Source organism: Hippopotamus amphibius, chromosome 12 (genome assembly GCF_030028045.1).
Source record: "Hippopotamus amphibius kiboko isolate mHipAmp2 chromosome 12, mHipAmp2.hap2, whole genome shotgun sequence".
NCBI classification, from domain to species: Eukaryota; Metazoa; Chordata; class Mammalia; order Artiodactyla; family Hippopotamidae; genus Hippopotamus; species Hippopotamus amphibius.
This window is the reverse complement of record NC_080197.1, coordinates 17,474,500-17,500,984: the sequence shown is the minus strand read 5'-3', so window position 1 is coordinate 17,500,984 and position 26,485 is coordinate 17,474,500. Positions and strand designations below refer to the sequence as shown.

General features: G+C 47.0%; 2 protein-coding genes across 10 annotated transcripts in view; both read left to right on the top strand.

Moving 5' to 3' along the window:
• The first annotated feature begins 3,514 nt into the window (after positions 1–3,514).
• SRSF6 (serine and arginine rich splicing factor 6) lies at positions 3,515–7,356 on the top strand. Its single transcript, XM_057702619.1, has 6 exons — positions 3,515–3,763; positions 3,988–4,136; positions 5,419–5,543; positions 5,692–5,900; positions 6,198–6,281; positions 6,381–7,356. The coding sequence occupies exons 1-6, from the start codon at positions 3,657–3,659 to the stop codon at positions 6,742–6,744; spliced, it is 1,038 nt and encodes a 345-aa protein (XP_057558602.1). The 5' UTR covers positions 3,515–3,656; the 3' UTR covers positions 6,745–7,356.
• Positions 7,357–15,925: 8,569 nt separating this feature from the next.
• The window catches only part of L3MBTL1 (L3MBTL histone methyl-lysine binding protein 1), a 31,956-nt gene continuing 21,396 nt past the window's right edge, over positions 15,926–26,485 (top strand). For 6 of the 9 annotated variants that reach the window (XR_009048449.1, XR_009048448.1, XM_057702774.1 and 3 more), the window contains exons 1-6: positions 22,142–22,349; positions 22,515–22,741; positions 23,075–23,216; positions 23,536–23,686; positions 23,818–23,950; positions 24,615–24,699. Coding sequence is in view for 7 of the 9 variants with exons in the window: in XM_057702774.1 (XP_057558757.1) it covers positions 22,214–22,349; positions 22,515–22,741; positions 23,075–23,216; positions 23,536–23,686; positions 23,818–23,950; positions 24,615–24,699 (874 nt within the window). In the remaining 2 variants the exon portion in view is untranslated. Of the gene's footprint in view, positions 15,973–22,141; positions 22,350–22,514; positions 22,742–23,074; positions 23,217–23,535; positions 23,687–23,817; positions 23,951–24,614; positions 24,700–26,485 lie in introns of those variants that run through there. The other 3 variants (XM_057702770.1, XM_057702776.1, XM_057702775.1) reach the window with 2 other exon arrangements.

Genomic DNA, 26,485 nt, shown 5'->3' with positions numbered 1-26,485 from the left:
CAAAATGGTTATTATGTGAGGAGATGGAGGTGTTAACTAACCTTACTGTGGTAATCATTTTGTGATATACATGTATCGAATCATCACATTGTACATCATAGACTTACATGTGTTATATGTCAATACTATCTCAACAAAACTGGGAAAAAAATAAAATAAAGTGAGTGGTTAGAGGAGTGATAAGGTGATTTTGAGCAGAAACCAGAAGTGAGGGAACAAACCATCAGAAAAGAGAGCTCTGGATACCGGAAGACAGTCAGTGCAAAGGCCCTGTGGTGGGTGGGTGCTTGGCACATTCAAGGCACAGTAAGAAGCAAGTGGGAGAAGGAGTAAGGAATGCTAGGAGAGAATTAGCCAGGACACTATTGGGTAGGACCCACTGCCACGGATGCTCAAAGACAACCACAAACCCAACCCTTACACACATATATGTTCATATATAGGGTTGGGGCTTGGGGTGACTGTTGTTGTTTATAAAAATAGGATCACATATATATTAACACTAGCCTTTCTCACTTAACAACATACCACAGGCATCTTTACAAGTCTCTAACATGGACCAGGGGTAGGCAGATTTTTTCTGTGAAGAATCAACTAACATATATTTTAGGTTTTGCAGGCAGTCTCTGCTACTCAATACTGCTGCTGTGGCTTAAGAGCAGACACCAGGTATGTAAGTGGGTGTGGCTGTGCTCCAACAGAACTTTATTTACAAAACCCTAAGGCAGGCCTCATTTAGCCTGGGCCCATAGTTTGCCACAGTTCTTCCACTCCACCCTCTTGAGTTGCCTTGTTTTCCCAAAATCCATTCAAATTGACAGCCTCTGGAATGATAAATTTTTCAAACATGACAGCCTACCAGAATGCAGCTTACATCACTTCAAATCACATGGTGCTTGGGAAATACTTTTGGTTTCCAAAAGTAAGAAGAACTATTGGATTGAAAATCACAACAACTATGTCCTCCTCCAGACTGTATTTTACAATCTGGGTAATTATGGATTCGAAGTTATTAACGCTCCTCCATCTGGATCAGATTGAGGCTCCTCTCTCTAGAGCTGAGAGACTCCGGCACTCCACAACTTTCAAATGAGCAGTGATCTTTATCTGCCACCATGTTTATAGACACTTCAAACACCACCACACAATATACATCCATTATTTCTCCTTCGAGTTGTTCTTCCAAAATATCAAGAGGTGAGTTAGATTATCAGCAAGACTCAGCAGAAAGCTGATGTCCTAACACTCCCTTCAGTGATGATATTTGAGACTGTTTCCTCTTAGACAATTCAAATTTTTTGTTAACAGTAGCCACCGGTGGATTTCCTAGGTGCCCCAGTGGTTAAGAATCCGCCTGCCAAAGCAAGGGACACGGGTTTGATCTCTGCTCTAGGAAGATCCCACATGCCTCTGAGCAACTAAGCCCGTGCGCCACAACTATTGAGCCTGTGTGCTGCAACTACTGAAGCCCACGCGCCTAGAGCCTGTGCTCGGCAACAGGAGAAGCCACAGCAATGAAGAGCCCACAAGCCCGCGCACCACAATGAAGAGCAGCCCCTGCTCACCACAACTAAAGAAAGCTCAAGTGTGTGCAGTAACAAAGACCCAATGCAGCCAATAAATAAATAAATTTATTTTTAAAAAAAGAGTAGCCACTGGGCAAGTCTTCCCTGGCAGTCCAGTGGTGAGGACTCTACACTTCAACTGCATGGGGCATGGGCTGCATCCCTGGTCGAGGAACTAAGATCCCACAGCCGCCACAGGAAAAAAAAAAAAAGAGTAGCCAGAAATAGAGGTGAGAGAGTGCAGAACAATGTCAGCTGCATTTTCCCTTTGGACAAATGAAGTGCGAGGAGAGAGGAGGCGACCCCCTCTCCCCGTGTGCATCTTAGTAAGCACCACCCCATTACCTTCCCAAAAGGAATGTTCAGAGTGGCATTTCCTGATTCACCTCTTGCCAACAGTGAATTTTTGCGTGGCTTGTGGGGTCTGAGTTTCCCGACTACAGACTGAACCTGGGCCCTAAGGCAGTGAAGGCGTGGAGTCCTAACCATTCAACCGCCAGGGAATTCCTCGCCAATAATGAATTTTAACAAACTTCAAAATATTGATAATTCAATGAATAAAAAAAAAGTTATCCCATTAATTCTCCTTTCCCTAATTACTATATGTCACACTTACGAAACAAAATTTTAAGATCCATCTACATATTTTATTTACCTAACTTAAGCACACATGGTGTAGCCTCTACCACCAGATGCCAGTTATTAACACTCCCTCTCTCCCAGTCGTGACAACCGACAGACCACCCCCCCGCCCAGACTTTGACAAATGTCCCCCTTTCAACCAGAAGCTGTAGGACATCAAGGCTGCCCCACTCACGAAGAGCTGGAATATACGGAGATACATAAACAGCCTGGGTTATCTCCGCACGCCCTTTCCTCAGCTTGTGTGACACCATGCCCTCCAGCTCTTTTTCCCACCTCTCTAGTCACTTCTTCCCAGCATCTTTTCCTGCACTTAGGTTTCCGAGGACTCCAGGGTCTTCTACTCTCCACCTAAACTTACTCCTCTGGGGTTTTCATCTCGTTCTCCAGCTGTAAATGGCAACTCTATTGAAAAACTCCAAAATGTGCGTTTCTGCCACATAGATGAGATGCCTTCCAAACCAACGGGGGAAGGGATCGCATTGGGACAACGGACTCTCCAAGGAGGGGAGGAAATGAGCGTACCTCTGTGGGAGGGCTGCCAGGTCTCGCTCAACTTTCTTGGCCCAGAGGCCTTGGCCCTGCACCCTTTGTCGACATCGACGGCGAGCTTGGGGTTGCCATGTACACCTCAATCTACAGGTGACTCCAGGTGCCAGCGCTCCAAGAAAGACCCCTGAAAGGAGAGGTGGACGTACGGGGAGGCGGTGAAGTGTGACCACGAGGACAGCCGTGAGACCAAGAGGGACAGAAGCCAGCACGGCTGTGCACTCCCGGCTGGGTCCCCACGACCTCGCAGCGCAGACTTCGGGTGCTGTGGAAAAGGGCACCTAACCCGCTGCGTTCGAAAGCGCCTTCCTCACAGCCGAGTGTGAGCCTAGCGACCCGTGGAGAAAATGCGAGCCTCGTTCCCAGGGACCAATCAGAGACGGCGAAGGCCTATTATGACAGCCTCGAGAACCAATGTAAACACGGATTCTCCTAGCCCGCCTCCCCACAGCAAGTCCTGCAAAGCCCACACAGAGGGAACAGTTTCCTGGGTTTTAGTTTTTTTTTTTTTTTAGCACAAATTAGAAAACAAGTCCGCGGCTGGAGACAGAATACGACGTTTACAAATATGTGTGGAGAAAATTCGGTGAGCGTGCAGAACCTTGCTTCCCCGAAACTTGGCGGGCGCAGAAGCCGCAAGTCACCCCCGCGCCCAGCGCTCCGCGCTCAAGCGCGGGAGGGTACGTGCAGCGCGCTGACGTCACACGCCGGGCCCCGCCCCCGGCCGCCCGCCCTTATAGCGTAGCCCAGGCGCGCGCGCACCATTGTGTGGCTGGACTCGGCCGCCGCTGCGGTGTGAGGCGCGTGTCCGGGCTCTCGCCGTCCCCGCACCCGCACCGCGGCTTCTGCCTTGCGGCCAGCAGTTCGAGACAGCCCTCGGGCCCCTCGCCCGCCACGGATATGCCGCGCGTCTACATAGGACGCCTGAGCTACAACGTCCGGGAGAAGGACATCCAGCGCTTTTTCAGTGGCTATGGCCGCCTTCTCGAAATAGACCTTAAAAATGGGTGAGTCGGGCCTGGGCGCCCGCGGCCGCCCGCAGCGCCCCGGGCCTGCGGCGGCAGGGCCCATCGGCGGGAGGAGACGGCCAAGGCCGCGGCGCCGCGTGGCAGGGCCGCCAAGATGGCGGCGGCGCGGGGCCGCGGGAGCGCGCGGGGAGCGGGGGCCGCGCGCGTGCGCGCCCCCGGCCTAACGACGCCCGCCGGTCTCCGGCCCTCGCGCCGCCCCCCAGGTACGGCTTCGTGGAGTTTGAGGACTCCCGCGACGCCGACGACGCCGTTTACGAGCTGAACGGCAAAGAGCTCTGCGGCGAGCGCGTGATCGTGGAGCACGCCCGGGGCCCGCGCCGCGATCGCGACGGCTACAGCTACGGAAGCCGCAGTGAGTCCCACCCCCGCGCGCTCCGCGTCCTTGGGACCCCGTGGGGCGGGGGCAGGCTTAGGGGGGGCGGGGTGGGGCCTCCCTGCCGGGCAGGCGCGGCGGCCGGGGTCGTTTGACTCGGCTGTCGCCGGGGCCCACAGCCTTCACGCCTGCCCGGGACAGACACGGGACGCCGGAGCGCGGGGCTTGGGTGGGGGGTTTTGCCTAGCCGGGGTTTGGGGGCGGGGTTGCTAAGTTGGGAGGGGGAGACGTGCTGGGCCCCTGCAGCACTGGCGTGGGCTCTGCCTGCGGAGGAAGTGAGGGGTGGCTGTATTCGTTGTATCCCCCTTACTTACCTGTCAGTGCGTTAGCTGAGAATGTGAATGGCTTAGCATAGAAGTTTGGGGACAGGCTGGGGTGGAGGTGGGGGCGGGGAAACGGGGTGGGGTTTTAAGCGTAGATTTTAGCGTTATTAACATTGGCGGGGGCCAAAGAAAATAGTTTAGAAGTAATGTGGTGTTATACCACAGAGTAGATCTAAATGAGCTTTATGCTCTATTTGAACTAGTTGGGGCATGTTATTGGGAGGAGGTGGGGGGATTTTTGATTATGTTAAATGTTTGATGTTGAAATTGTTGCATGTTGAATTCAAACTTTTTAACAAGTCCTTGATGTTTCAATTTGAAAGTGACCAATGGGGCTGAGGCTGTGTCCACTGAGGCTAAGATGACTGCCTTTCCTGATTGGCCTTGGCTTTTCCATACATTGTGTGACCCTTGCCCTATGACCCTTTGGCTGACCTTACCGGAAGCCATGACGACAGCAGCCTTTTGCCATTAGACGCAGGGTGATGGTGAGGATTCCAAGGGTTAGACAAAACTGGTTAATCTGAACTAGGTGACTGTTACCTTGCGTGTTTTGTGGCCAAACCACCACCAAAAACCTCACACTGTGATGTAAGTACTTAGTGTAACTAGTAAACATTTTTGTAAAATGTAGAAATGCATGTAATCAGTTAAGTTTTATATTTTACAATGTTCTGTAAAATAAAACTTAGCGAGGTAAATTGAATAAAGGAGCAGTCACTCTCTAACAGAATGTAGGAGAAGTTTAGTTGGATTTAGTCTATTTGACTTGCCCTTAATTTAATTTATGGCAAATCACAACTGTATCGAAGGTATAGCAGTATAATAGCAAAGTCCTACTCCAGTAAATAAAAGTTGATATGTTTGTACTAACTTTCAAAAACATTATGCAACCCTATCATTACAAAGCACCTAATTGTTCTCTTCATGTGATAAAGGTGGTGGAGGTGGATACAGCAGTCGGAGAACCTCTGGCAGAGACAAATATGGACCACCCGTACGCACAGAATTCAGGCTTATTGTAGAAAATCTTTCTAGTCGTTGCAGTTGGCAAGATTTAAAGGTGAGTGCTATAATTTGGAATTTAAAAAAGCTAAGACTAATGTTTAAAAAGTAGGCTCTTGTGCTGCTCTTTTGTTTCTGAAAATCAAATATAGCACATAGATCTTTTATGTATAGGGTTTTGGATCTGACTAGTGTTGCTCTTTTAGGATTTCATGAGACAAGCAGGTGAAGTAACCTATGCGGATGCTCACAAAGAACGCACAAATGAAGGCGTCATTGAGTTTCGCTCCTACTCTGACATGAAGCGTGCTTTGGATAAGCTGGATGGTACCGAAATCAATGGGCGAAATATTAGACTCATTGAAGATAAACCGCGAACAAGCCATAGGCGGTCTTATTCTGGAAGTAGATCAAGGTAACTTATTGAAGGATATGAAGAGGGGAGGAAACAGTATTTGCCACGAACAAAGGAAAATTCAGACACCACCAGTATTTTGATTTCTGCTTAATTGAAATTAGGTCAGTTCTTAGTTTCCTTTGTTGCATCATTGGATTCTTTTTCAGATGTTTTGATAGTGGATTTAATTTGTAGTGAGCAATTAAGGAAGTTTTTGTTTTTGTTAGTGGTGGTTTGTCTACTTTTTGTAAATTATACAAACATTCATGGCAAGAAGTCTTGAAATGGAATTTATTATCACATTTCTTGTTACAGGTCACGATCTAGAAGAAGGTCACGAAGTAGGAGTCGTAGGAGCAGCCGCAGTAGATCTCGAAGTGTCTCAAAAAGTCGCTCCCGGTAAATGTCTCTTTTGAGTGTTTTTCTGAATAACATACTTTATAGAGTACTTGTGTGTTCTGGCAAGGTACTGAAAAAAATCTGGCTTTTCTTGTCTAGATCCAGGTCACGGAGCAAAGGTCGATCACGTTCTCGTTCAAAAGGCAGGAAATCTAGATCAAAAAGCAAATCTAAACCCAAGTCTGATCGGGGCTCCCGTTCGCGCTCTCGGAGCAGGTCGAAAGATGAGTATGAGAAATCTCGAAGCAGGTCTCGTTCTCGATCTCGTTCCCCCAAAGAAAATGGAAAAGGTGACATAAAGTCAAAATCTAGATCAAGGAGCCGGTCTCGTTCCAATTCACCCGTACCTGCTCCACCCGTAAAGGCCCGTTCTGTGTCCCCTCCACCAAAAAGGGCTTCAAGATCCCGTTCTAGATCTCATTCAAAGTCAAGGTCACGATCCAGATCGAGTTCCAGAGATTAACCCAGAACTCTACATTCTTTGCACACTATTACGGAACACTTTCCTACTTGCTTAGGCAGTTACTCTTCCACGTTTGTACTTGGCCTCTTCTGCAAGAAGAACTTCCCAAAAACAGGGACACAAGAAAATTGGATTTATAGCCAAATTTGATGAAAAAGATGAGGTTCTAAAGAAATGGCATGAAGTCAAAGATCCTCTCCCTTCTTTGTAGAATTAAGATAACTTTGATTTTATAGCTTTTGAGCTAAAATAACTTTTGTAAAGATTAAGCTCATTTAGATTTTTTTTTTTTTAAGTATTTCAGCAGGATCTGCTGCAGGGTTTTTGTTATTATATTTGTTTGCTTAATTTTAAATTAACCGTTTCAGGCTTTGAATACTTAAGGCTTTAGAGAGAGAACCCAATTTTCAATTATGTTGGCTTTTTATAAAGCTTGAGTTATGTAAGATTTCAATAAAAGTTTGCTACCAAGATGTTTGCCTTATTGAATAGGTCACTCTTAAATTCCTTTAAATATTGATAATCTTATCTGTGGAAACAGTGTAAATTCTACTAGAGTGTAAAACAAGGCACGTCTCAGACCAGCAATAAATTATTTCAATTTGGATAACATTATTTTGTGCTGTTAATCAAATTTGCCAAAGTCATGTTGGCCCCTTAAACAGGTTAAGTTACAAATAAAAGATTTTGTAGTTGATCTATTATACAATTTTGCCTAAATTAATAGATTTTTTAAATAATGAAACCTTTTTCAAATGTAAATTGATTGGACTCTTCAAAAAATAGTTCTAATACTTGGGATCTCACCTAGCCTGGTAATCCCACTTTCTGGAAGTGGTCAATGTAATTAGTGTTTTGTTAGAGTAAGGTTCCATGGTTTTTAATGTTTGTTATGCAAAAATGGAAGTAATCTTTTTTTGATGAGAAATTTGGTGTGTTATTCAGGATGGAAAATCAAATACTGCATTTTCTACTGGAAGATCTTTAATATTTAACAGGCACTTAACAGATCGCTTGGTAAATCAGTTGTCGATTAAGGTACAATTCCACCTAACAATCAGTCCCCTTTGTAGTTAGTGGGGTTCTGTAATAATTGCTTAGAGCATCCTTGTAAAACTATGTGGTTGGCTGGGAAAGGATTTGAACAGGTTAAACCCTAAACTTTTCAAACTTCATCATGAAGTGTAGTGAATACTGTGGAAACCGAATTATAACACTGCAAATTTGTGGGAGTTACTGGGTTACCAATTAGTCGATACATCTATAAGCCTAGTTAGCTGAAATTGCATTTTGAGAAGTGAATTACCTTATCTTTGTTCACATTCTTTAAATAAGGTAGTTTCATTTAAAAGCCCTTGTTAATCATAGTCTGAAATCAAGATGTAGGTTATTTGACTCAGCTTTAACATCTTCCTGGGAGCTGTCACTATTTAAGGTGTCAAGGGCTGGGTAGTGCTGTCATGGGTACTGCTCATTGTGCGGCAGGTGTGACTAGAAAGCATCATAATCTAGAGTTTGTAGGTTCAGGTAATCCAGAAGGCAAACCTAATAAAATGACACTGTGAAAAAGATTGAGTCAAATAAAGATCTCCATGTCAAAATGACACTAACTGGGAGTGTTTGCTCATGTAAAAAGACTTGTTTTAAGCAATTTCTGGGCTTCCTGTTAGGAAATATTAGAGCCTAATCTTAGGAGCATAGTGGGCCATAAGGTTGATGCTTCTTCCATGACTTTATTCTCTTTAATGCTTTTGATTTTTTTTTTAGATGATCATAAGAAATATGGTTTGTTTGGGTCTTCTTCCAGTATAAACTTATAGATTTTGAGAGAAGAAACTGGCATCTGTAGTTATATAATAAGTTCATTGTTTTGCCTGTTTGAAAGAACAAAAGTTATGACTCTTACATGAGGAGGCAAGCCTCCACTGCCTTTCAAATTGTGTTTAAGGACAAGTTACTTTTCAGAATTGGCTTTGACCAAAGTTCTCTTGTTTTCAGGGAAAGAACAAAAGCTTTTAAAACCACAGCCTTTTAAAATGAAGGAGAGGGGAATACTACAGTGTGAAATTTGGCTTTCTAAAAGTTTGCAGCATCCTTCAATTGGGCTTTCTTGTGTTGATATTACATCACATGGTAATAGGCAGGTTTGTCTACATTGTTAGATGCCCCCACCCCCACCCCAGGTGGCTAATTATATAGGTAAATGCCTGTACCCATAAGAATTTAATAGCAAAGACCAACTTATTAAAATTCTTGTTCCTAGTCCACATGTGTGGACCTACATCATTGGACATGTTAAACCACGTATTTGTAACACTGGCCCATTTGAGAACAGAGTTGACTAATAAAATGTTTAGTTCCTTGCTAACTTTTAAGTAGAATCTGAGTCTCTACAACTTGCCACATATTCATCTGTGGCTAGATGGAGTATTAAGCTGGCAGACAGCAAAATAGAAGTGAATGGTCTCTGGATCCCCCTTTCTTTTACCTGATAGTGTGTTAACATGCCATAGTGCCTTTATGGCCAGTTCCAGTCCTTCCTGCTCCTGTGACTTAACGTTCCACTTCTGTGTTGTTACCATTTTTTCTCTTGATATCTTCTCCCACTTTGTTAACCTGTTTTGTGCTTTATTGCCTCAATAAAATGTTCACTGAGGGAAAGGCTTGTTCTGAGTTTATTGTGTATTCCCACTTAGTGCTGAATATTTGGCAAATGGTCTTTTGAATTGGAGTTGCCATTGGCAAGTTTCATTCCTGACTTGAGTATGAGGAAAGGTCTTGTTTCAGCTCCTCAGAAAACAGGTTAGGCTCAGCATAGTAGATGGTTTATCTGAGGCAAGTTGTTAACCTTCGTGCTTCAGTGTCATCCACAAAATGGTAGGGATGACTCCTCGGTCGTGAAGATGAAAGGTTAATACATGAGAAGTACTTAGCACAGTACCATAGTAAGTAACTATGCTGTTACGAAGGACTAAACATACTAAGTCCTGTATTGCCCTGCTTTAGTTTTCACACAAAATTTACCAATTTTATCTTGTAGCAGTTTGAACGTTTTCTGTGACCATTACTCAGGTAAACTAGGAAGATCAGTCCATCTTTCCCCAGGTCCTCAACCTGATTTCACTTTTATTTACCTTGCTTTCAGGAAGCACTGTTTTCTAACTTCATCCAGTTTTTGTGGTTGTACACAATTTCAGTCTTGTGGAAGTGGAATGTTTTAAGTTCTGGTTTAATTTTTAATTACAGAAGTAGTATATAGTTGGAATATAAAGTCTCTTTCTAGAGTCCACTTACTAAGGTAGCTGCTTCTAACAGTGTATTTGCCCAGACTTCTCCAGTCATAATTCCTGTGCACTTCAATAAGCTTTTCATACCATGAGTATGTTCTGCAACTTGCTTTTACTTAAAATAGACTGGTACAGAGATCTGCTACTCTTTAAATGGTGGACTGGTATGGAATGGATTTATGAGTATGAGAAATTTTTTTTAGTGCCAACTTTTTTTACTTTGGAAGTAGTCTTTTAGTTTATGTAACAACATTTAATACTCATTCATAAAGCAAAAGTACATATTTTAGAACTCTTCCACAATTTAGCACCTAGTAATTACCAGTTTACATACAATTTTTTATTTGTTTTTTTGGCCAACCTTGTGGGATCTTAGTTCCCCAGCCAGGGATTGAACCTGCACCCTTGGCAGTGAAAGCGAGGAGTCCTAACCACTGGACCACCAGGAAATTCCCTAAATGATGTGCAAGATAATCTTTGTGTCCCTAACACCATGTATGCTTCCATTCACTAAAAGGATGAGTAGATACAGTTGTGTAATTGGTCTTCTAGATCCTAAATAACTTGTTTAGATTTGCCTGGCTGTCTTATAGCAACTTGACTAATGGGCCCCCAGCATAGTAACTTACTAATAAAGTGATGAAAGTGAGTAGAAAGGAACCATGGTTCAAAAATCAGAAGATAAATACAAAAGGGTAATAAACAGTAAAATCTATCCTTGACCCCTTGGAGGAAGCTAGTTTCTTATGCATTTTTCTGGGGATGCAAATCTGAAAACGTTAATGTTTCCCAGGTGGCTTGATCACAGCTCATCTGAGTTTTACGAACTTGATACTTAAGTGTTATACCTTACACTAAGAAACTACATGTAAGTTATTTACTATTAACATCCAGAAGCTTGCACCCATTTTTGAGATCATTACTGAGGAAGGCATGGTGTTTGTGTGGAAATTTGTTAACAGGCAGGATTTAAATCCTGGTTCAGTTCCTAACAGCCCTAAAGTGTTAGGACAGTACCTATTTCAGATACTCAAATCCTCTTAGTGAAAAACACTGAAGAAACATGAATGAGCAAGCTGCTTCTATAGTTAAATTTTGGTAAAATTTCAAACTTAGGAAAGACTTGCAATGTAGTACAAAAAATTATATACTCTGCCATTCACCAATAATATTTCGTTTCATTTACACTTTTTTTCCTGAACCATCTAAAAACAGTTAAAGACATCTTTCTGTTTTATCCCTAAAATTTTGCTTTCCAGGGACGTTCTCATAACTATAGTGTCTACCTATCAAAACCAGGAAATTCCCTTTGATATAATCTTGTCTCATTCAGTATTTCTGTTTTGTCAGTTGTCTAATAGTGTCCTTTATAATTTTTTTTCCATCGGCCCAGGGATCATTTGCTGCATTTTGTTGTCATGATTTTATTTAGTCTCCTTTAAACTGAAACAGGTCCTTGGCCTTTCTTGACCTTGCCATTTTTGAAGAGTAAAGGATGATTATTTTGTAGACGTTTTCTCAGTTTGGGTTTGTCTGATGTCTCCTCATGATTGCATTTTTGTCAGAAATAGCACAAGAATAAGACTGTCCTCGGGTGCATCATAAGCACAGTGTAGTAATAACCCGAGTTGCTTATAAAGTCGCTTTTTCCCTTTATAATCAATAATTTGTGGGAGATAACTGCAGCCTATTAAATACCCAGTTCCTGTGAAGCTGTCAGCCACTATTAACATTTGTTGCTGATTTTCAAAGTTCTGTTCATTGGCATTCTACTATAAGGAGGTGCTTTCTGTTGGGGGTAGAGTGTTTTAAAGGTCAGATGAGAAGACGACGGGGTGTTTGGTTTTCAGGAGAGGAAGGAATCATTTTGGAGTCTTGAGAAAAGTTGCTGAAGGGAGAGCTGTGATGGCATCAGTTTGTACTCCATTATTTGGAAAGCTGGACAGTGTTTCCCCTGGCCAAGGGCCAAAAGGAGCTGGTGGTAACTTTTACATAGATGAGAGGAATATGCAGTAGAAAGCAAGCTGTGTTCTCAACTGTAAAACAGTGTCTTCTAATACTGTAGGCAGCGAATGCTATTATCAAAGCATTTGGCACAGTCACTTGTTAAGTAGTAGATGCCTTTATTATAAAACATTCCAGGGAATTCCCTGGCAGTCCAGTGGTTAAGACTCCAGGCTTTCACTGCCAGGGGCCAGGGTTCAATCCCTGGTGGGGGAACTAAGATCCCGCAAGTTGAGCAGCACAGCCAAAGATAAAGTTTTATTTTGTTTTGTTTTTTAATTCTGTAATTAGTCAAACCCTAGTGTTCTAGCCAGTTGAGAAAAAAGGCAAAGCAGAGTTGCCGAATATGGTGCCCAAGTATTAGTGTCACTACTCCTTCAGTCATTCATGGACACCCTTGCGTGTACTATTTAAACATATTGGTGTTGCTTTTATGCAAAAGTTTAAACATCAGCTAGAGAATAGTGTGATGGGGACTTCCCTGGTGGCACAGTGGTTAAGAAACCACCTGTCAATGCAGGGGACATGGATTTGATCCCTGGTCTGGGAGGATCCCACATGCCACAGAGCAACTAAGCCCATGTGCCACAACTCCTGAGCCTGAGTGCTGCAACTACTGAAGCCCACACGCCTAGAGCCTGTGCTCCACAACAAGAGAAGGCACTGCAATGAGAAGCTTGCACACTGCAACGAAGAGTAGCCCCCACTCGTCACAACTAGAGAAAGCCCACACACAGCAACAAAGACCCAATGCAGCCATAAGTAAATAAGCAAGTAAACATTTTTTTTAAAGAATAGTATGATGGACCTCTTGTGTATTCATCCAGCTTTAACAACATCTATAGGCTTGTCCACTTTATAGAATGTAGATAATTTTGAAGGAAATCCTGGATGCTTCAGCTGAAGATAGTTCAATTTTGGGTTTGGGTTTTGCAGTGTATTTGTTGATGGTCACTGTTGAGTAAGTTTCCTCGTCTTGATTTTGCTGGTTACATTCTCATGGCACCCCTTAGCATGTTCTCCTGTCCCCTGCATTCCCTATGAGTGAATAAACCTAGAACAGTGGTTCTGGAAGTGTGGTTCCTGGATCAGTAGCTTCAGCTTCAATTCCCAAAGCCAAATATAAATTTTGTCAGTCTCTGATGCTTTGGAAAACACACCCATACACCTATGTCCATGGGGGAAAGCAGGACCTGAAGCTAATCATATTTGAAAACTTGCACCTCCCCTGCCTTTTCCAGCATGGGACCCCAAGGTATATAGTCTAGTGGTCGAGGGTGTCCAGTCTTTATACAGGGAATTCAGTTTCAACTCCCAGTACCACATGGGCCCAAGATCCCATCTCTCATCATTATGTGTGTGATGAAACCCAAATCCCTATCCAACAACCACCTCCAGGACAAGACAGACATCAGGCCACCCCCTGCCTGCTCTGTTTCCGCCTTTTTTTAATTAATTTTATTTATTGGCTGTGTTGGCTCTCAGTTGCTGCATGGGGGCTTTAGTTTTGGAGAGTGGGGGCTACTCTTCAATGCAGTTGCATGGGCTTCTCATTGCAGTGGCTTCTCTTGTGGAGCATGAGCTTCTAGATGTGTGGGCTCTAGAGTGCGGGCTCAGTAGTTGTGGCACATGGGCTTAGTTGCTCTGCAGCATATGGGATCCTCCCGGATCAGGGCTCAAACCTGTGTCCCCTGCATTGGCAAGCGGATTCTTAACTATTGTGCCACCGGGGAAGTCCCTCTTTCTATCTTTGTTTCTGACTCCTGCCGATTTCCCCTTGCAAGTTCAGCCATGAATTTACTCTCCTTCTTGTCTTGCCTGCTTCCTTCTTTCCTTTCTTGTACTATTTTATCCAGGATTTTGGGGTGTCTGTGCTACAAAGTGCTCCCTATTAGCAAAACATGCCATACCACTGGAACCAGAAGTGTTTTCCCAGTTACAAAAAGGGCACATCCTGATGATTTCCCTACAATAACATGGACTACCCCAATGGTGAATTAAACTGTAGTAACAGAAAGGTGTGGGCTACTTACAAACAATAGTGTTCTCTGTGCTTCTATTCATCATTTCAAAAAACTGGGGATCCACTCTTGGGTAGGGGTTAACTTAGAGAAGACACTGGGGGCTATTATAGAAGAGGGGGCTGTCACTTGAGAGAAGAATTGGACTTCATCACTTTCTCCTGAGGTCAGACTGGACCATCGGAGCACTCTGGCTATATTAAAAGCAGAACCTTCCCCAAACACATCCACTTGGGAGGAGCCCTCCATCCCTGAAGGTGTTCAAGCAAGCAAGCCCACCAAAATACTATTAACAAGCAGGAAAAATATATCAGCTACTCACACTTGCATTCATTGTTTATTCCTGCATCCTGCTAGCTCAGCTTCCACTAGTCTAAAAGATGCATTCCTTACTGAGAAGCTAAATGTTTGTGTAGTTCTGTCACTTTCTTTCAATCTTCTGAATATCTAAAATAAACCTTTTGGAATCTAGAACAAGCACAGTCCAGGTAGAAACGGAGAAAATGAGTGGATGGTGTGTATGTTGGTGTATATAAAGAGACTTCCATTGTTATGGCAACCAGCATCCTCAACTGATGCAATCCTGTTGCCAATAATATGAGTTGTGATTAAAAATTGACACTGCAGCAAGGAAGAACACATGTAATGCGTTGGTGTAGCAACCAGAATAAAGTCCGCATAAATTTAAACCTGATGATCCCAAAAATTGGGGGAATTTGCCTACAATTAATTAGGAACCCTTTTCTCATCTGCACTGGAAGGAGCCTGGAGGTCTGACCTGTGGCCATGACCTTAGGCCAGATGGACCTCAGTATCCTTTTTTGTCAAATAAGAGATTAGATTAGATTAAATCACTGGTGTGGGAGTGGGGCACAGTTCTGACTACCAAGAGTTGCCCTGCTTTCATCTGCATGCACCATTAGTCAACACTTATTGAGCACCCACTCAGTGTCCAGCTCTGTGCTAGGTGCTAGGGATACACAAACTAGTGTATTTCCTTCCCTCTCAGAGCTTGCAGTCTCTTAACCTGTCCAATTATACAAATCTATGTGAAGTTACAGCTGCCAGACGTTTAAGAAAGGTATTTTGTGCTACAAGAACCAATAACAGGGAGATTTGACTAGTAAGATCAACCAAGGACATCGAAGGACAGAAAGGCAGTGATTTGCCCAAGGCAACACCACCACAGGAACACATTATTCAAAACAAAACAAACCAAACCAAACACAAAAACCCTATGCCGTGAAGTAGGTGATAGTCTTTACAAATGGAGAAATGGCGGACCAGGAGGATAAAGCGATGTGCCCCAGGTCACAGCAGCAGCCAATGGCAATGGGGTTATCCAAACGCAGGCGCGGCTGCTGCCGCCCTTTAGGCCATCAGGGTCAGGATCGGAACCCGCACCTCACGGAGGCCGCCTTTCCTCTGGTCACACGGCCCTTCACCCGCCGCGAGGCGGTTTTCTGACGTTCCTTGGCTCCCCTTCCTCAGGTGAGGAGCAGGCGCTGTGGGAAGGCGTTGGACGGCGCAGCCACCCGGCCGGAGTGCGTGCGGGAGTGCAGCCTCGTCTTCTGTCACTGACCACTCAGCTCAGGGGCCCACGGGGCTCTCTTCCGGCTCCGTGGTCCCCGCGCCGCGCTGCGCGCTTCTAGCTGAGACAGGGCGTGGGGGACAGGGAGAATCTCGACCCGCCTCGCCAGCTCGGCCATCCGACCCCGGGGCTAGAGGAAGTTAGGCCCACGCAGCCCGGGCTGGGCAAGAGGGCCCCCGGCCGGCGCCCCCCAAACCCGTTCTGCGCGCGGTCTGCGCCCCGCGTGCTGCGGGGAGGCGGGCCCGCCCCCCTGTGCGCGCAGGCGCGCGCCGCGCGGGGCTCGGACCACAGCTCGGCGCCGGGCGGCCGCACGCGGGCCTTGCAGGTAGGGACCCCGGGGTGCGGGGCGCCGCGCCGCCCGGCCCCGCCCCGCCCCGCCCAGCAAGGCGAGTGCTCGGGTCTGCGGCCCCCGGGGTGTTGCTCCTGCCGAGCGCCTCCGGCGGGGTGCACGGGACCGGGAGGAGGTTCGGGGAGCCGGAGCGCAAGGGGGGTCTGGGCGGGTGCGGGGCTCGAGAGCAAGGCGAGCGCGTCCGCCGTGCTGCTGCTGGCGGCGATGCGGAGGGTGGGGAGGGAGGCGGCTTGGTTCTCAGAGACCTGCAATCAATTCAGAGTTGTTCATTAATAGAAGAGAGGGTGTAGAGGGCGGGGTTTTTGTTTTCTTAGGAAATGGGTCATTTGGCAAACTTTCTCTTTCCTACCGTTAATTTCCGATTTTTTATCACGGAAAATTGAATTATTTTGCCATAAGGGGAAAGAATAAAAAGAATTCCGCCATTTTGGCGTTTTAAAAAGTAACCGTTCTGCGGGGCTGGCGGATAAGTGACTGCCCCGCCCGATGCCGTCTACACTAGTCCCGGGAGGACTCGGGAGGCGGCGGCGATCGCGACCCTGGAGCCCGCATCCGTCCCTCCCGCGTGCCGGCCGCAGCTGCAGCGGGGGGGCGGGGCCGAGGCCCCAAGTTTGCGGCGCTCAGTATCGGTGGGGCTCGGAGTGTGTGTTGGGTGTATCTGTCTGGGGCGATAGCTCCCCACCCCCAACACCTAGAGCGAGGGCATTTATTGAGCGTCTGTTGTATGCGAGGCCTTGACGGGCACGGGGTGAGGGAAACCTTGGCAGACAGACCAAGAGAAAATAAACACGGACACGTTCACTCAATAAATATTTATTGAGCATCTCCGATGTGCCAGACACCAACCTGGGTTAGGGAACCAACGGTTGTTTTAGGTTAGGTTCCCTGGAAACAGAGTCTGAGATGGAGGTTTGAGTGTAGGTTTATCGGGGTGCCCTTGGGAATATCACCTGTAGCGGAGTGAAGACAGCAGGTTGGTTGGGTGGAGGAAGAAGCTGAACTGCTTTTTAAAATATTTATTTATTTATTTAGGCCGCGCCAGGTCTTAGTTGCGGCTTCCATGCGGGATCTGGTTCCCCGACCAGGGACCACTGCATTGGGAGTGCAGAGTCTTACCCACTGGACCACAAGGGAAGTCCCCGCTGATATAGTCTTAACAGAGGCCTCCACCCCACCCAAGGGAAGTTCTGGAGAGGAGATGGCCCTGCAGAGATGTCCCAAATTGAGGCAGAGGCGGGGCCTTTATACCCAGTATCAACTAGTGGGCAGATGGCTGCTTCTCGGAGAGGGCACTTGCTTCCCCTGGCTGAGGGCAATTCAGAGAGGCGCTGACAGCTGAGGGCTGCCAGTGACAACCTTCACAGTAGCTGGGACCTCTCACTCTATCCTCTCCTCTTCCAGCCTCTGAGTGACACAGAAGGAGGAAATAACATTCTATCCCCTAAGGCAAGCATGGCTAAGCCATTTATGGATTTCAGAAACATATGTTTCTTCTTATGTTATTGATCACTCTTTACTCCCATCTCTCATTCATTCATTCAGTATTTGTGGGTGCAGGCTCTGGATCAGGCTCTTCGGTGCTGTGTTCTGTCTTGTAGGAAGACAGACAAGTTAATGCATAGTTAGATTGTGGCGGAGAGGACAGTAGAGGGAGCGATGAAGTTTGGGGGGGTGGATTCTGCACCTTTCAGAGAAGAGGCATCACTCAAGCTGGATCTTGAAGGATGATCAGGAACTTTCTAGACACATGAGACATGGAAAGGTACCAAGCAGAGGATCAGCATGTGCAGTGGCCACAGAAGTGGTGTTCTTTCGTTTTTTTTAATATTTGTTGATTTATTTATTGGCTGTGTTGAGTCTTCGTTGCTGCTGGCAGGCTTTTCTCTAGTTGTGAATGGGGGCTACTCTTCTTTGGGGTTTGTGGGCTTCTCATTGTGGTGGCTTCTCTTGTTGCAGAGCACGGGCTCTAGAGTGCAGGCTCAGTAGTTGTGGCACTCAGGCTTAGTTGCTCCACGGCATGTGGTATCTTCCCAGACTAGGGATCAAACCCGTGTTCCCTGCATTGGTAGGTGGATTCTTTACCACCAGGGATATCCAGAAGTGGTGTTCTGAAGGTGTGACCAGGCTGCAGCGGGGAAGTGGATGGCTTCCTGGCATCTGGCTCAGGCCTGGGAGCTGTGTCAGACTGGTTGTATTGCTAGGTGGACCCAGTGGGACAAAGCTTATGAAAATTCTGTGTGACCTGCAAATTTGGGGGGTGGTAGTGATAGAGGAGAAGTGAATTCAAATCACAGAGAAGGTAGTTCCAGGTCTCAGAAAAGTTAATGGTCTAGCTAGGGAAAAACACAGACACAGTTGGTTTTTAATTAAATAATTTATTTATTCATTTTATTTATTTACTTTTGGCTGCATTGGGTCTTCGTTGCTGCACACAGCTTTTCTCTAGTTGCAGCGAGTAGGGGCTACTCTTTGTTGCAGTACGTGGGCTTCTTATTGTGGTGGCTTCTCTTGTTGTGGAGCATGGACTCTAGGCACTCGGGCTTCAGTAGTTGCAGCACTCGGGCTCAGTAGCTGTGACGCACAGGCTTAGTTGCTCCGAGGCATGTGGGATCTGCCCGGACCAGGGATTGAACCCGTGTCCCCTATAGGGGCAGGCGGATTCTTAACCACTGTGCCACCAGGGAGGTCCCCAAATAAAATTTTTTTTAAAAAAGCAAAACAGAAAACACCCCTTTCTTGAGAACTCATCACTCTCCAAATACCATCCCCCACATCCATGTTCTCTGTCATATCACAGCTCCTTGAAAGAGTTGTTAGTCCTCTTGTTTCCACTTTCTTTTCTCCCATCCCTCTACAATGACCAATTCTTACTGTCAGTTTCCTCACTAGCATGCAGGCTCCATAATAGAGGTCTTTGTCTGTTTTGTTCTCTACAAATCTGCATTGCCTAGAACATTGCCTGGCACATAGTAGATGTTCAATAAATATTGAACTAATTGATGATCTCTCTCTAGAACCCACTCTGATCAGGTTTTTGTGTCCATAGCACCTCTGAAATGTGCTTGTCAAGATTTCTGGTGATCTCCTTATTGCTAAGATGCTCAGCACTCAGCTCTCATCTGACTTGATCTGTCAGTGGCATTTAACACCATTGAGCAGTCCCACTTCCTAGAAAACTTTCTTCCAGAAATCCCTCCAGAAGCCCAGATGCTTCTGGATGCCCTTTCATCTCATTGCAGGCTCCTTCTCATTCTTTGGCTAGATCTTCTTCCTCTTCTCAACCTATAAATTTTGATGAGCTCCAAGGCTCCCACCTTTTTCTTTACACTCAGTTCTATGATTTTTCCCTGCCATCTGTACAGGATGGCTTTGAAGTTTGTATCTCCAGCCACAACTTCATCCCTTGTTTCTAGAATATAGGCTTCATGAGAGCACTTTCTCTTGTATGAGACTACTCTCAGGGCACAGAAGGATGCTGATATCTAGTTGGCCCTCCAATGTCTGCTGGAAAAAGGGCAGAAACCTGAACAGAAGGGCAGTTCTCTCAATCACCCTCCCTTGATAGACCTGAAATATATGATAGGCTTTCAGAAAGAACGTAATTCTTTCAGGAGTAACCACATTCACTCCTAATGACTGCCAATATTTTTGAATAAAAAGATTAACTCTATTTAAAAGAACTTAAAATGGTACAACTATGTCAGCTGTGCAAAGCAAAATAATTGGAATTGAAATTCAGGGAATGCTATTTTAAAAATTTTTTAAAGGGGGGAGATAAGCGGGGAGAACAAACCTTGGTTTGAATGTTGCCTTAATTAATCAGGTTATATGTCTAAGCCTTTGCCTACCTGAGTATACACTCTCTATATACTACATAGGATGTACTCTGTATTTTAGGGAGGAAAAGCTGGAAGATAAATCAACGCACAAGAACAGCCGGAGGGAGGAATGAAGGGTGGGAAAACCAGCAACCATTGCAGGCTGATTTTGCCAGCAAGTAGCTTACTTGTTACTGTCGCTACCAAGATCCTCAGTTTTTCTGTTAAAGGGGAGAATTGGTATTTGTTGAAGGCCTGCTGGTATCAAGACTTTACACGTTTTCCACTTAATCTTCATCAGAGCCCTTCAAGATAGATACCCTTACCCTCTTCATTTTACACATGAGGAAACTGAGGCCCAGGGAAGATAAGCTACTTACTCAGAATCACAGGCACTAAGAGGGGGAGCTGAGATTCAAAGTGACTTAACTCTGTCTTAAGCCTACATCTATGTTCTTTCCTTTAACCTGTATGCCAGAAGCCATTGTCAAGCCCTGCTAACACCTTAAAGCAACCAACCAAATATCACTTATTCATACACTGCTGCTTTTTTTTTTTTTTGGCTGCACCACGCAGCTTGCAGGATCTTAGTTCCCCAAGCAGGGACTGAACACGGCCCCTCAGTAGTGGAAGTGCCAAGTCCTAACCACTGGACCACCAGGGAATTCCCTATACTGCTTTTTATTACCAAGTTCAAATTACTGAAATCCAACACAGTACCTACTGTGTTCCAGAGACTATTCTAAGTGTTAGGGATATAGCAATGGCCAGGACAGGTAAAGTCTTTCCCTTCTGGAACTTAACATTTATGTGGGGATGACTGATCAAACACAAATAAATAAATAAAGGTCATTATTGGTTACAAGGATGGATATAAAGGAAATCAACATGGTGAGAGGTGTGCTTCTTTAAACTGCGTAATCAGGAAAGACCTCCTCTGGGGAGGTGACCGCTGAGCTGAGGCCTGCTGAAGGGGAAGGAGGCGGCCAGAGAGCTTGGGGAAGAGCATTCCAGGCAGAAGGAACAGCAAGGGCAAAGGCTCTGAGGTGAGAACGTTTATCAAGCAATAGAAGGAAACCAGAGTCTGTCGAGGGTAGAGAACAAGGTGAAGGTTGGTGGAGGATGAGGTCAGAGAGGAAGGCAGAGGTCAGATTCTATAGCGTAAAGCACTTTGATTTTATTCTCAGGGCAACCGAGAGTCCTTGGGGAATTTTAATAGGGAAATTATGTGATTTGGTTTACACTGTTAAAGATTTCTCTTACTGGAGAAGAAACTGTAGCCAGGGCTGGAGAGGAAGCAAGGAGATGGATTAGCAGGCAATTTCAGAAGTCCAAGGGGGCTGATAGTGGTTCAGACTAGCACAGTGGCGATGCAGATGCGAAGAAGTGGTCAGACTTTGAGATGTGTTTTAGAGGTGGAGCAGACAGGCCAGTTAGAATGTATAAAGTTGTTCTGTGCTAAAAAATAGCTATGGCCAGCCACTGTACCTACTTAAATTTAAGTAAAATTAAATGAAATTTAAAATTCAGTTCTTCAGTCACCTTAGCCACATTTCGAGTGCTGAGTAGCCTCATGTGGCTAGTGGCTACTGTGTTGGACAGTATAAGTATAGGACATTTCCATCATCACAGGAAATTCTACTGGACAGTGCTGGGAGGGCATCTAGGACAATGGCTGACATATTTTAGGAGTTAAGTAAATGATAGGTATTAAGCATATTTGTTATATCACTAGGTCTTTTTTTCCCATATATTTACCAGTTCAACTAACTCTTTTTTAAATGTCTCTACAGCCCCTGCTGTATTAAAGCAAAATCATGCACTGACTGTGTTCTCATACATTACCTCTTTGCTCCTCAGATGCACGCATTTGTTCAGCAGATATCTGAGTGCCCACTCTGTGCTTGGGATTGGAGGGAGTGGTGGGCAGGGGTCATAAAAGAACACAGTCAGGAAAGATGACCCCCCAGGAGAATGAATGTGTCTGAGTGAAGGAGAATCTGGTACTTAAGTGTTCTGAATCCCCAGAGGGAGAAGGGAGTGATTCTGCTGGGGGTGGAGCTGGAGATTGAGAAAGATGGGAGTTTGGACTTGGCCTGGGCTGAGATCCTTGGCCTGGGACACACTCCCTGAGACTCCCTAAAGTGTGCACATCAGTTTAGAAAGCACCCTCACACATGCCCATCTTACAGAGACTGGGGGAGGTGCAGGGCCTGACCAGAGCCCTCACCTGGGTGACCTGGATAGAGCCAGGAGTCAAACTTGATGCTGGGCTCTTAAAACACTGTACCCGCCTCAGAGCTGAGGCTCTTCTCTGTGGGTGGGCAGCTCCTCCTCAAGGAGGCTCCCCACCTCCCTGATCTCTTTGGGGGCTATGTCCCATTCGTAGGCCTACCAGGATGGAGGGGCATACTGAAATGGAGATGCTGAGGACACTGAAGGGGCCCTCCACGGGGGAGGTCAGCATGCACCTGGTGGCCAGAGACAGCCCAGGTTCCGGCTCTCACCTGCCTGCTACTGCCTTTATCATTCCAGGTGGGCCAAGCCAGGGGTCGGGAAGAGAAGCGTCCACATACCTGCCCAGGCAGGTGTGGGTCCTGGGGAGGAGATGATACTTTTCACCTGCCTACACACATGCATGGCAGGACTGGGACAGGGCCACCAGGCTCACCTGTATCGCGTCCGTGTATCTGTTCGCAGCCAGCTCGGCCACCCTTGGTCTGCCCAGCAGTGCCCTGGATGTGTCCTGCTTTCCGCGGGAACCGATCCATGTGGGCACGCCGGAGCGAGTGACCGGCAGCGTACCTGTCACGGCCACCGTTCTGCCGCAGTTAAGCGCTGGGCCGGCGGCCAGCTCCAGCGCCAGCACTGTGAGGCTCCTGGAGTGGACCGAGGCCGCGGCCCCGCCTTCTGGGAGTGGCCTGAGGGTCAGTGTCTGTGGGGATTGGCGGAGTCCAGCGAGCCGCCGCTGCGGGGAGGGGCCTGCGGTCCCGGAGGCGGGGCCTGAGGCGGAAGGTGGGGAAGCTGGCCGAGAGGGAGGATTCTGAGGGCGGGGCTTGGAGTGAGGGACTCTGGGGGCGTGGCTTGGAGTGCAGCGCTGCCAAGACCAGATATTTGGGGGGTCCCAGGGGCGTGTCTTATGGGGAATGGGTCCTGGGGGAGAGGCTTGCAGTGAGGAGGTGGGAGGGGGACCATGCTGACTAGAGGTGGGTCAAGGGCCAGTACAGGAATCGTGGTCCTCTGACCCTCTCGCTCTCCAGTTCCGGATAAGCGAGTACGCACGGCCGGACATGGTGGGAGCGGAGCAGCCCCCAAGCCCCGAGCTGAGGCGGGAAGGCGTGGCCGAGTACGAAGATGGCGAGGCCCCGGCGGGAGGTGGCGATGCGGGCCCCCAACAGCCGGGTAGGAGCCCCAGGCCCGGAGCTGGGCCCCTGCGGGAGTTGGGGGGAGGCCTGAACTCCTTGAGGAGCCAAGGCGAGGGGCGTGGCCCGAATGGGAGTGGCCCGGGTCCCTGCAGGTGTGCCCGCGCCCGCAGGATAGTCTTGAGGCCCAGAAGGCTGTGAGCCGGCGCGGGGGTGGGGGGTGTAGGCAGGGCTGTCCAGTAGAGGAACCCAAGGTGGGGGGGACCGAGGTGGAGGCCAAGCGTGGGCTCCCAGGTGGGCGGGGCCTGAGTATGGAAGTGATGGGTGGGAGGCCTGAGGCCCCTTTGGCCCCCCCGCAGAGGACCTCCCCCAGGACCCTCCAGAAGATACCCCTCAGGACCCGCCAGAGGATGATGGCACCTGCCAATGCCAGGCATGTGGGCCTCAGCAAGGCTCTGGTCCAGATCCTGGTTCCTCCAATGATGGATGCCCCCAGCTGTTCCAGGAGCGGTAAGGGGAAGGGAATTCACCTCTACTTCTGTGCCTTTGGGCCCCAAGGCCCCACGCCCGTTCAGGGCTTAGGAGAGGGGGTGGGTGGTGCAGAGTGGGTGATTCTTTCCCTCAGGCTGCCCCTCCCTCAGGTCAGTCATAGTGGAGAACTCCTCAGGCCAGAACAACTGCACCAGCACTTCTGAGCTCCTCAAACCCATGAAGAAGAGGAAGCACAGGGAATATCAGAGCCCATCTGAGGAGGAGTCAGAGCCAGAGGCCATGGTAGGAAGAGGGCAGTGGGGAGGGAAGAGGGAGGCTAGAGGCTATACCTCAGTTCTCACTATCCCCTCCATTAATCCAGCTCATGGGTATTGGGCTAAAGAAGACACAGAAGGACTCACTCATCACATTTTGGGGTCCCATCTTGAGTCATATCCTGTACTTGGTTGGAGCGAAGAAAATAAACCACTCTCCTGTTTGTCTAGAGCTCCCATCTCAGTCTAGTGGCAGGCTAATTTACATTAACATGAACCAGTAACCAAGTAGATATGCAGGCAGGTGGAAAGCTTCATCATTGGAGCCCCATCTCTGAGCCAGAGGCCAGGGAGCACAGGGCTCTAGTTGCAGAGAAGCTGGAAGGGACAGGACATGAAATTTCCACTGGGAAGGTAAAATTGGCACAGGGCAGGTATCTGTGTTCTCAGTTTCCCCACCCGGGAATGAGGAGAGTTGCTGTCAGGCTATGTAACTAGGGGGTGTGTGCTTATGTGAATCTGTGCCCACGTGGTAAGGGTTTGTCTGCCAGAGCTGTGTTCCTGCTGGTATGCACCTGTTTGGGGCAGAATATGCATGTGACCAGAGAGCTAGGCAGGGGCCAGGAAGAGAGGCTAGGGCTTCACACCAACCCATGAGGACAGGAAACTGGCATCTGGCTTGCTTTCCACAGGAGAAGCAAGAAGAAGGAAAGGATCTAGAGGGACAACCCACCACTAGCACCCTAGAAAGTGAGGAGTGGAACAGCAGCCAGCCTGGTATGATGGTCGGTGTATATATATATTCATGTGTGTATACACCTTTGGAGGTGTGAGGCTGGGAGTGTGGGTTACCATTGTGATGGTGGGTTGTACATATACAGATGACCGTAAGTTAGCATGTGTGTGAGACAGGGAATGAGAGAGAGAGAGACAGTGTTTTTGGTTTGTGCATTGGTGTATGATGTGTGTTCTTGAGGGTTATATCATGTGTTTGTTTATCCTCTGTTATCCAGTTGTCAGTAGGCCTCACAGTATCCAAAGACTTCGGCAGCCTTTAATGGCACTACATGGTATTGATTCCCTTTGGTGGGGGGAGCATGTCTGTACTGGTCATCAGCCTGACCTTGCTATTTAAGCCTCCATTCTGACCCTTTGGTTCTAAGAAAAATGGAACAAAGTTCATTCACAGTCAGCTCTGGCCCTCAGGCCTTTTCCGTTACCATCTCCGCATTCCCACGTGATAACAGCCAACTGGAACCAAGTAGTGTTTATCACACTGATAATCACCTACATACTATGTAGCAATGTCTGCCTTCCTCCCTCAAAAACTGAATCTCTCCTACTAGTCATTACATCCCTGGTCCTCAGCCCAGAGGCTGGTGTGGAGTACACTGTCAATAAATGTTTGTTCAGTGGATGAATGGATGAGTTGTATGTTGGTGCTTCCTCTTGGACCATGGCTCAGTTACAGGAGTTACTGTCTTTCCCGTCCCAGAGAGAACCAGAGTGTGAGGTCAGTTCTAGGGCATCTTTCTTCCTTGATGGATCAAATGCCAGCCAGAGGAGCCCAGTCTGTGTCCAGGGCTCCAAACTGTATAGTGCCTCTTCCATATTTTGCCCACCATAGCCAAACCTGATTTTCACCACTCTCTCTCACCCAAGGCTGCCACATCAGAAGCCAAAGTCTTAGCTCATATTGGTCTGTGGCATCTTAAGTCTTAAATAGAGGAGGAAGTTAGTGTCTAACTACTGTTGGCTCAACTGCTCCATCTTTCTTAAGGAAATACATTCTTTTTTTTTTTTCTTGTCTTTTGGCTATGCCACATGGCTTGTGGGATCTTAGTTCCCTGATCAGGGATCGAACCTGGGCCCTTGGCGGTGTGAGTGCAGAGTCCTAACCGCTGGATATCCAGGGAATTCCCTCCTAGGAAATACATTCATAAGCCAGCATTTTTTTTAGCTGGGTCCTATTGACCAGTCCAAAGTTATCTTTTGATTCTTGCATTTCATCATCTCAACTGTGAACATTAGTGTGGCATTGGTTTCTGGATATTAGTGAAGAAAATACTTGCTTTGGCCCATCTTGGTCAGATGGTTGCGATCTCAAGGTTCAGTAGAGTGACTGGGCAACCTAGGCAGCTCCTAGAAGCCACGAAGGTTCCAACTAAGGAAAAAGCTTCTTCCTGAGTGACAAGCCACTCCACACCTGAATGACTCACAGCAGTAGCCGAGCGAGGCAGAGCAAGAATCCTGATCAAACAGACTTAGTGGAGACCTAGGAAGCATCCTGTATTTCGTAAGGATATTTTTCAAAAATTTGTTTGTTTGTTTATTTATTTATTGGACGTGTTGGGTCTTCATTGCTGAGCGTGAGCTTTCTCTAGTTGCGGTGAGCAGGGGCTGCTCTTTGTTGCTGTGCTTAGGCTTCTCATTGTGGTGGCTTATCTTATTGTGGAGCATAGGCTCAGGCACACCGGCTTTGTTTGTTGTGGCTCCCAAGCTCTAGAGTATAGGCTCAGTAGTTGTGACACATGAGCTTAGTTGCTCTGCGGCATGTGGGATC

What these genes read in the sequence shown, in the direction of transcription:
- SRSF6 (XM_057702619.1), top strand. Translation starts at nt 3,657, where the DNA reads ATGCCGCGCGTCTACATAGGACGCCTGAGCTACAACGTCCGGGAGAAG. An exon ending in CTACAGCTACGGAAGCCGCA is followed by an intron (nt 4,137 to 5,418) that starts GTGAGTCCCACC and finishes CATGTGATAAAG; the next exon opens with GTGGTGGAGGTGGATACAGC. An exon ending in GTCTCAAAAAGTCGCTCCCG is followed by an intron (nt 6,282 to 6,380) that starts GTAAATGTCTCT and finishes TTTCTTGTCTAG; the next exon opens with ATCCAGGTCACGGAGCAAAG.